Source organism: Choloepus didactylus, chromosome 2 (assembly GCF_015220235.1).
Source record: "Choloepus didactylus isolate mChoDid1 chromosome 2, mChoDid1.pri, whole genome shotgun sequence".
Lineage (NCBI taxonomy): Eukaryota > Metazoa > Chordata > Mammalia > Pilosa > Megalonychidae > Choloepus > Choloepus didactylus.
In genome coordinates, this window is record NC_051308.1 from 90,528,219 (window position 1) to 90,539,294 (window position 11,076).

At 37.6% G+C, this 11,076-nt stretch overlaps 1 protein-coding gene across 2 annotated transcripts in view; it reads right to left on the reverse strand.

The window, feature by feature from the left end:
- The window catches only part of KLHL20 (kelch like family member 20), an 89,544-nt gene extending 78,677 nt beyond the window's left edge, over nucleotides 1-10,867 (reverse strand). For both annotated transcript variants that reach the window (XM_037825323.1, XM_037825322.1), the window contains exons 1-2: nucleotides 10,735-10,867; nucleotides 9,735-9,798 (exon numbers count right to left, since the gene is read on the reverse strand). In XM_037825323.1, the coding sequence (XP_037681251.1) occupies nucleotides 9,735-9,757 (23 nt within the window). In that variant the 5' untranslated portion in view covers nucleotides 9,758-9,798; nucleotides 10,735-10,867. The remainder of the gene's footprint in view (nucleotides 1-9,734; nucleotides 9,799-10,734) is intronic.
- Between the last annotated feature and the right edge of the window lie 209 nt (nucleotides 10,868-11,076).

The following is an 11,076-nucleotide window of genomic DNA, read 5'->3' on the forward strand; positions in this document are numbered from 1 at the left end:
CACAATGTGAAAACAAAGGACATGGTTCTTCCTTTCAAAGTACTTATAAATTCAATCTTTCTGTGCTTGGCCTCAGCCTGTGGTGAGTCTATACTATAAAGTACAAACTGTTCTTGACATCTGATAGAAACAGCACTGTTTATTCTTGACAATTTAAAAGCTGAAACGTAAAGCTGAGCAGTTAAAGGATAACTTTTACCGCCCACATAAACAATGAAGAAAGCTTTTAACCAGTGTTTAACAGTGCCTTGTACAGAGTAGAAGCTGAAAGAATAAATCACATGGTTATCAGTGATATAATCAAGCTTCTTTTTAAAACATCACCCTTAAAGACAGAAGGCCAATTCAAAAATTCCTATTGCAATACTGACACTGCATGTTTAAATTAAAGTGTTATTGTTGCAACCATAATTATGTACATAAAGATGGTACTGTTGAACTCAAATACAATTGTTCTAGTTTGCTAATGCTGCCGGAATGCAAAACACCAGAGGTGGACTGGCTTTTATAAAAGGGGGTTTATTTGGTTACACAGTTACAGTCTTAAACCCATAAAGTGTCCAAGGTAACGCATCAACAATCGGGTACCTTCACTGGAGGATGGCCAATGGCATCTGGAAAACCTGTTAGCTGGGAAGGCATGTGGCTGGTGTGTGCTCCAAGTTCTGGTTTCAAAATGGCTTTCTCCCAGGACGTTCCTCTCTAGGCTGCAGTTCCTCAAAAATGTCACTCTTAGTTGCACTTGGGATATTTGTTCTCTCTCAGCTTCTTCGGAGCAAGAGTCTGCTTTCAACAGCCATTTTCAAACTGTCTCTCATCTGCAGCTCCTGTGCTTTCTTCAAAGTGTCCTTCTTGGCTGTAGCAAGCTTGCTCCTTCTGTCTGATCTTATACAGTGTGCCAGTAATTTAATTCAGACCCACCCAATGGGCAGGCCAACACCTCCATGGAAATTATCCAATCAGAGTCATCACCCACAGTTGGGTGGGGCACATCTCCATGGAAACACTCAAAGAATTTCAATCTAACACTGATAGGTCTGCCCACACAAGATTACATCAAAGATAATGGCGTTTGGGGGACATAATACATTCAAACTGGCACAACAATTCTTTTTATTTACCTAAGAATAATGTGGATAAGCTAATTTCTACATATCTACTTTTTTCTTTTAAAAGTATAACATAGCAAAAAAATATCATGCTGTTATTACTGCATTAGTAGAGATTCTGACTTTATTAATAGGTAATTTCTCTATCCTTATCAACTGCCTGATTTGCAGCTTTAGAAAGTTAATTCTCTTAAATGTGGTCGTTGTCCAAATTTCTATCCTCAGATCTCTGGTCCCTATACACATCCTTGGGGGAGGTTATTTAATCTCATGGTTCCCATCATCCATATGTGAATGTTAATGGAGTCTTATTTCCTACCTGGATAACGACTTAATTCAGATCCATTTGAATGAACTCAGTCCATCTCAATGATATACCTAAAACTGATCCCTTGATTCTCTACCTGTCCCCATGTGTCTCTCCCCTAGTCTTCCTCAGATCAATAAAAGGCAATTTCATTTTTCAAGTTGCTCAGGCCAAAAATCTTGGAGCCCCTTTCCTTCCTCATACCTTCAAATTCAATCCATCAAGAAATCTTGTCATTCTGTCTTCAAATGATACCTAGAATCCAATTATGTCTCTACACTGCCACTAGTACCACCCTAATCCAGACTATCTCTTACTGGACTCTTGTAATGGCCTCCTATGCTGTCTTTTTGCTTCCACCTTTGTCAATTTATATTCTCTTCCCTAAACAACCAAATGATCTTTTAGAAAAGCAAGTCAAATTACTTTTGCTCAAAACCCTCTAAATGCTCACAGTAAAAACCAAAGCCTAATTAAGGTTTACCAAGTTCCACAGGACCAGTTACCTGGCTAACTCTCCGAATTCATCTCCTACCACTTTCCCCTTGCTCACCGTTCTCTAGCCACACAGACTTCCTGGTTGTTTCTAGAAAATGTTAAGGCTTTTTTTTGCTAAGAGCCTTATTTCTTCTTCCTGAAAGGTCCTTCCTGCAAATATCCTTGGAGCTCACTCCCAAGGTCTCTGCTCATGTCAACTTATCAGACCATTCTATATGAAATAGCATCTCTTACTCCCACCACCCTATTCCCTTTACTTTGCTTCATTTTTCTTCATAAATATATTACCTCTTTTTTTTTAAATCTTCATTTTATTGAGATATATTCACATACCACGCAGTCATACAAAACAAATCGTACATTCGATTGTTCACAGTACCATTACATAGTTGTACATTCATCACCTAAATCAATCCCTGACACCTTCATTAGCACACACACAAAAATAACAAGAATAATAATTAAAGTGAAAAAGAACAATTAAAGTAAATAAGAACACTGGGTGCCTTTCTCTGTTTGTTTATTTGTTTCCTTCCCCTATTTTTCTAATCATCCATCCATAAACTAGACAAAGGCGAGTGTGGTCCTTATGGCTTTCCCAATCCCACTGTCACCCCTCATAAGCTACATTTTTATATAATTGTCTTCGAGATTCATGGGTTCTGGGTTGTAGTTTGATAGTTCCAGGTATCTACCACCAGCTACCCCAATTCATTAGAACCTAAAAAGGGTTGTCTAAATTGTGCGTAAGAGTGCCCACCAGAGTAACCTCTCGGCTCCTTTTGGAATCTCTCTGCCACTGAAGCTTATTTCATTTCCTTTCACATCCCCCTTTTGGTCAAGACGATGTTCTCCATCCCATGATGCCGGGTCTACATTCCTCCCTGGGAGTCAATATATATATTACCTCTTGACATAATATATTGGCTCTCTTCCCCATTTAGAATATAAACCCTCTGAGAACAAAGGCTTTTGTTCTCGTTTGCTAACTATTATACCCCAACACTTGGATCTAATGCTCATTAAACAGTTGTTAAATGAATTAAAATTTTCTTCTTGCCAAAATAAGTATACCCTCCAAATTTTCTTGTTTAGTTCTTTTGAAAGATTACCAGATTTGTAGCCTAGCAAACAGAGGTTCAAATTTTAGCTCCATCATTTATTAGGTATAATGCTGAGCAAATTATTTACCCTCCCTGAGTCCTACTTTCATCATTCGTAATGTGAGGATAATTACACTTACCTTACAATTAGTGACTGTGTTGGGATTTGTCTGAATGCATGTCCTCCAAATTCAAATTCTGTGTGTGTGTGTGTGTGTGTGTGTGTGTGTGTGTGTGTGTGTGTTTTAATCTCAAACCGTATTGGGCAACTTGAGAGAATGCTTGAAATGGGAATTACCCTGGAAATCTGGTCTATATGGTTGTTATTCTTAGAAGAAAAAGTGATGGTACTGCCATGGTTAGACTATGGTGCTCTTTTAAGAGAAAAATGAAAGGGAACAAGAACAAGGATCACTGACAGGCTGAGACTTTTAAGAGGTACCTCATTTTAGATATTCTGAGAAATTGTATTTAATTTTAGCAGTTTAATTCTAGAAGTTGTATTTAATTCTATACATTAAGCTATTTGCTTTTTAAAAGTGCTTTTAAAAAAGCTAAGCTCCTCTCTCCATCATTCTCATCATGTCCACAGGGTTTTACTGGCAGAAAGTGTATTTTTTCTGTATATTTTTCTGGGTACCTTTGAAGGGAAATTATAACAGGGGCCTGAAAAATAGGTTGTATTCACACCTTGCCACAATCTATATTCACAGCTTCTTTTCTTGGAATTTGATGGAATAAACACTCTAAAGCTTTGGAGAGAGAGTGGGGAATTGAAGGAAGTATGAACTGCAGGTTAATAGAGAAGCATTTCAAAAAAGTACAAGATGCCAATAGAAGAGAGCGTTTATTTTTTACTTCTGCTAATCTAAAGTTTATAGAGCAGGAGGATTCAGTCTCAAATGTCTCCAGGACTAGACACAGAAGGTAAATGAATTAAACAGGTGGGTGTGTGGGGCTAACTGGAGGGTCTACATTTACAACTAAAGATAGCAGCTGCTACTTAGTTCCATGGGGGAGTGCCAAGATCTTTCAACTTTTCAAGAAAGGCTAAAAATCTGATTTTTCAATTTGCTAACTAATTCAGAGTAATTTTTAAACACTATGAAGCCAAATGAAACGTATCTGTGAACTCAATAATGGGGTACCAGTTTGTGTTCTCTTCTCCAGGGGCTGCAGAAAACTAATTTTAGTTGCAAACTTGGAGATACTGAATCCCAGTGCTCCTAATGATAGAGAAGAATCCTAGGAAAGGTTTTAATTAAAGGCTTGAGGGAACAGGCTTTATTTTCCCATAAAAATTCACCTAGAAATAGGGTATCTCAAGTTATTTCCTTTTTCAATCTGTGGATTTCTATCCCAATACTGACCTAATGACACTACAAATTTACAGAAAAAAGAAACAGAAATGAATTATATTTTTATTAACTTAATTTGCAAGGTGAATCACGTGTATTTTAGGGTTGAAGGAGGCAAGTGAAAGGATTATTCTAGACTTTATCCACAGTTAATAAACCAGGGAGACCAAATAGACCTTTGCCTTCTACATAAAATGACTCTGTCATCTCTGGGAAAGGATTAGTATTTATAAAACCAAAAGGTATAAAATCTGCTAATGGTGACTTTAGCAGATTTTTAATTATTTTAGCACTTATGAAAGCATAACTTCAAGATAAATTTTAGTAATAGCCTATTTTATAACATCAACGATCTCTAACTTTATCATAACCTTGATTTTGTTCCCCCACCAAGTCATGTGCTTCAGGGGAAATTGCCCGTATCCCTAGCTTTAAGGGTGGATCCTACATTCTTTTAAATCAATTAGCTGGTGGCATTCCCTTACCTAAAGTGGTCATCAAACTGAAGGACAGAACTTATACTCCATGATTGAGGGAGAATTTCTTTTTCTGGGCAATACAAGGAAGAATGTAGCATTGGTAGTGCTGGTAGGGGGAGAAGAGATCAGTTTTAGGTTGGCATGAAGCTGAGATTGCAGAAGCTACAGTGGAATGGCAAAAAGAACCTGGGTCCAAGATGATATTATCAAGCTACTGAATCAGCCAACCCTAGAGCCCACCCTACCTATGGGCTTTCTGTCATATAAAGAAAAGATTTCTACACTGATTAAGCCATTTTGATTCAGGGTTACTTGTTAGTTTCAGCCCCAAACATTCTGATACTAAAAATACAGTAGTCCAAATGTGAAACACTAAAATTAGTCACATATTCTAAATTTACTAACAAACTTGAATACAGAAACTTACCTGTAGAATCTTTCCTGTCTCAAATTTTGCTCCCTATCTAAATAAACACCTTTCCTTTTATACTTCAAAAATTTTGTTTTAATTTGGAAATTCACATCTTGCTTTTTAAAAAAGATTCAGTTGCACTACCCTCATTAATAGTCCTAAACACACCTGAACAGACAAAGCTAGAGATCTGTGCGTCCTCAACACGGAAATATTAGTGTAACACTAACATAGAATGCCAGTTCTACTTTCTAGAAAGGCAAACATTAGGCACTACATTCCAAGCCTGACTCCATACCAGAAAGCCAGGCTGTTATTCCCTGTAAAGTCTGAAAATAGGTTGCAACTGTTTCAGCCTCAAGACATCTAATCTCTGTTCATTAGATAAAATGAGTGTCAGCACTGAGTGCCTTGGCCCAGGAATCAAGGCAGGATGAAGGAGGAAGGGCAAATAGCCATGCAAGCAAGCTTGTCTCCCTTTACGCCAGAAAAGCAAAAGCCTTCCTAGAATACCCCTTACCAACTTTTGCTGACATCTCCTTGGGAGAACATGTCATATAGCCATCCTGCAAATGCAAGGAAGACTAAGAAACCAAGTACATATTTAATTTACTGATATTAAATACTGAACCAGGGAAAAGTCAAATCAAGCAGGTATATCTTAAACTATCTTTTTAAGCATGCATTTTAGACTGACTAGAATAAAAAAGAAATTCAAGTGATATGAGATTTGGTGTTTTTTGGTTTTGTTTTTTGTTTGTGTGTGTTTTTGTTTTTGTCTTTTGAAGTTGAACTCAGGGAGCAGCTACTTTGATCTTCACTGTCAGTGAAAAATTATTTATATACAATTAAATAAACCAAGTCCCTAAGCACCTAGGCTTTTCACCCATTTCAGAATCTTCACTGGGTCTTCACTTAGGCTCCATTTAAACATCCTTGGTATTCCCTAGGGTTCTGTCCTTGACATTCTCTTTCTCTAGTCTACCCTGATTCATGCCTACAGCTTTAAGAATCTTCTGTGTACTGATGACACTCAAACTTTTTATTTCCAGCCCAACCTTCTCTTCTGGCCCAAATTCATATTCCAATTACCTGCCGGTCATCCCCATCTGGCTTTTTCCTAGACATAATAATCTTAAAGTGTAAGAAACAGGAACTATTCTTGGCTTATGGAAACCCGTTACTCTTCCTGTATTTTTGGTCTCATCATGGCAGTACCCAGTGTCCCAAGCTAGAAACTGCTGGAGTCATTTATATTGTTACCTTTTTGTAACTCCATGTTCACCAAATCTTTTGGATTTTACTATTAAACAAACTCTCAATTCCATTCTCTTCCTTCAATTCCCACTGACACAGATATACTTTAGGTCCTCATCATCTTTCATTTAAATTATAACAATCCTTTAAGTTTAGTTTCCCTGCCAGCACTACTTTCCTTTATCCAGCCCATCGCCCATGTCCCTAAAATATAGCACAAAGAACAAATCTGATCTTTGTACACTGTCCGTTGGCTACTCAATACCTAAAGGATAAAAAGTTCAAATGCTTTCCCATGGTTCCGGTCTCATTTCCCATTTTCTTTTCCTGCATCTCAATTTCCCCCCCCCCCTGCTTCTCCTTTTCTTCCCCTACATTCCCTACACACCACATAAACTCTCAATTCTATACGTGCCATGCAATGTCAGGTCTTGGTGTCTTTTTTTTTTTTTTTTTTTGGCACAAGTTGTTCTCTGTGTTTATGGTGTCTTTAATCAATTCCCTTCTTTAGAAGTTATTTCTTATTCTTTCTAGAAGACCTAGTTTAAATATCAGCATCTCTGTGAAGCTTTCCTCATCTCCACAGAGCAGAGCCTCCATCATCTCTATTTGCATTTCTATAAAAATCCTTTTCATTTTGTATCATTATGTTTGTTTAAATGTCTGTTTCCATCATTTCACAGATATACATTCAGTAAAGCCCCAGGTATAAAACAGTTGCTATAGAAACATTTGGTGAATGAATAAACCAATCTAATAAAATCAAACTCTGTTTCTTATTTATATTTTTAAGGATGGAAGAATTACATTACAATATAGTTTAGTATCTCTAAATGAAATAATGATTAAAATAATATCTTGCAAAACAAGCATATTGTTCATGAGATTATAGACTGGTATAACCTCTAAGGGGGGAAATTTGTCAGTATCACTTTAAAAATGCACATATTCTTTGGGCAATTCTGCATCTAAGAATTTATTCTATACTTACACATGTGGGGAAAGAACTGCCTGCAAGGATATTTGTTGTGGAACTGTTTATAACAGCAAAACATTTAAAATAAAGTAAATAGCTCTCAAAAGGGACTGATTAAGTAAGGTTTCTACAGACAATGGAATACTATGTAAATATTAAAAAAGATAAGGCAGTCTATATTATTTGTGACAATCTGTAAGATAAATTTATGAAGTAAAAAAAGAAAGATATAGAAGAATGTACATGATATGTTGACATTAGTGTTTTTTAAAAACAGGAGATATTCCATATATGCTTGTATACATATTACAATGCCTCTGAAAGAATGCATTAAGAAACTGTTTACAGTGGTGGCCCCTGGAGAGAACTGGGGGTTGAAGTCAGCATTGGGAAACTTACTTTTCATTGAATATCCTAATATATCTTAAATTTTGCATCATATATGTGTTGGTTAAGTAAATAAATGAATGTAATGCAGCTTTTATCTCTTTTTTGTCTTTAGGCTTTTTTTGCAGGAGAAAAAAAGGGTGCAGATCAATTGCTCAGTTATTCAAATATTATTCAGTAGTCATGTGCTAGAGATGCAAAGATACAGAAGACACATGGGATTCAAAGAGCTCACAATCTAGTAGGGAGAACTTCCATAGAAAATGAGTTACTTCTCATTCAAAACTTTTCCAGCCGCAATTGAGTCTAGACCCAACATTACTTTGCAGCGACTTCCTTCTGGGTTGCAGCACCAAGAGAATGACAGCCCAACAAGGAAAGGGTAGGGAGCTGTGACCATACCTTAACCTAGGCAGCAGGTAAAAGCAAACCAGAGAGCAATGGGCAGGCCAGGCTCTGGTCAAGTGATGATGATGAAGAAAGAGATATAACTTAATGATTAATGGCACTAGAATTCTCCATCACGATTTTGAATAACTGGCAGTATTATATAATTAAGCAAGGAAAAAAAAAATAGTCATGAGTGATTAAGTGAATAATTCATATAGAAATTACTGATAAACCAAAAATATTCCCAGGCTCTGCTTTGCCTTTAAAAAAAAAACAAAACAGTGATTTCTTATTTCAGCAGTTACATAAAATATGACATATATGGCAGCTGAGGATGAATAGTAGCAATCAGTGGCTTTTGCAATCATGTTAAAAATTGAAGAAGTATTTAATACATGGGTTGTTAATTTCTTTATGTAACTTGCTGTCAAATATTATTCCTACTAAAGAGAAAGATATAAATAAGATAATGACATCCGTCATATCCATAACATGTTTTCATCTGGCCATCTCAAAGCATTTCCAAGTATTCATTAATTACCAGTATCCTAGTAAGATAAACTAGAAAAGTAAACTGGGGCACAGAGAAGGTGAATAATTCAAGGTCAATCAATAAATCAATAATGGATTTGGAAGCAGATACACATTCTGGTTCTTGCTTCAGGTTCTAAGTTACAAATCATAACCCTATCATGAAACGTTTCTTCTCTTAAAAAGGTTGCTAGAGCTGTTTATCTTTGATGTCAAATAACAGCCCAGTAAATATAAAATGAGTTTTAAAAATGACACTTTGCTTTATGATTGTGGGATTTGAAAGGAAAGATATAGAATTGGATTGACTTCATTTCAATAAGGATTTTAGTCTCACTTGTTAGAACAGAGAGAGAAAAAAGTATCACCAAATTCTAGATTGGGGAGGGTATATAATTGTATTTTCCCACAAGTTCTATTTTCGACTAAGTTCCATGTTCAATACCTTTTTCAGTCCTTGAACAATCTGCCCTGCAATGCTGCTATTTTAATTAACAGAATAAATGTATTATTGAACACCAATGAAATAACCAACCATAATCAGACATGTAGCACAGTGTATTACAAATAATTATTACTTTTATATGGCAACAGAACCCTCTACATTCTATAGGGAAAGGAAGACTATTATACACCCATACAGTATCATAGTTAATGATTCTTTATCGCAAAAAATTACCACACAGAAAAGGAAAATTTTAATGTTAAAAACTACATAAAAGTTACAGTACACTTCAGTTTTAGATTTTACTCTATTAAAAAATATTAATTCCTTACATTATTTTTTATTTATTTTAGAACAAGAATCATTAGTTCCAAGTAGAATTTAATAAGATCTGAAAGTCTTTTTTTTTTTAAATGAAGCCTGAATTATTGTGTGCTGAATTTCAACCAGTGAAACAAAAGGTTTTCTTCCTAAATGCCTACCTGCGCATTGGCTTTCCTTCCATGCACCATGAAAAGTACCCTTCACCACACGCTAAAGCCGAACCTAAGACAACAGAAAAGCAATAACTTAATAAAAACTATTTCTGATGTTTCCAGTAAAAATCTCTAAATAATAGTTTCACTCCTGTCGTTCGGTGATAAAGGATTTTATATCCTTTATACCATGAGCCTTTTGTGGATATAAAATCATAACTGAATTTAGTACCTTTAAGATGACTGTATATTCTTACTCTGAATGCTAAAACGATTACACGTGAAGGTGAGGGAAAGTGCGCTAAATAGTCGGGATAGCTAGGTTAGTCCTCAAAAAGTGCTTGGAGACATTTAACTGCGATCTCCTCATCAAATGCATCTACAAAGCATTCACCAGATAGCCTCAGCAATACTAACATGATAGATCGAATAGGGGTCACGCTTGTTTAATAACGGATCTGAAGGCTCTTAACTGGTCTAAAAGTGACAGGAGCAGGAGGAGGCATTTGTCTTTAAAAACAAAGAACTCCTTCCCAACAGCCCGGGTAACTATAACAGGACGCGGAAAGTGTGGCTTCAGTCATGGGCAGTCTCTTTACAAGTCCTTCCCTTAGTCCCCGAAATAATGTCCACTACCCACTTGGCAAGATCTTGCCAGGTCCCGGAGGTGAAATGGGACGCCCAGTAGCCCCATCCTTTCCCCGGAATTCCAACCACTATTGCAGGGAAACGATCAGAGAGGAATCCCAGCGCCCCCAGGCAGGACAGCCCAGTGCAACCCTCTGGCTTTGGATCAGGGCGGTCAGTCAGCGAAAGCGCAGATTGATGACCCGCAAGGCCCGGCCCCGGCCCGCCACCCCAGTCCCTTCTCGGCGCCGACTGACAGACGATGGACGAGGCACGGCCCGGAACCTATCCGCCAGCCTGGTTAACCTGGGACTGCAGATTTGCAAAGCGAGCCTCTGGGGGCTGTCTGCTGTCCTCTATTCCAAGGCGGCTCACTTACCGGCTCTGATAGTTTCTTTTCTGCTACAGCCTCCTCTGCCCCCTCTGCCTGCAGCCTCTTCTGCCCACTCCTCCTCCACCTCTAGTATAGGCAGGATGCCGCTCCTGAGAGCTATTTCCTACCCCCGCCCCTATACGGCAGCAGGAAGTGTTCCTATGACTAAAACGTTCCCCCTGGAACCTGCACATTCGGCCAAGAGGTTCTGGTGCGACTGCGGAAAGTCGCGCCCTTCGCTGGGGATTCCGGTAACATAGAAGACCATCTGTCCTCGTGTTCAGTTCTTGTACCTTGAGGGTGACCGCTTTGCATGTTCACCGCCGAACTGTTGGTATTTGGATACTG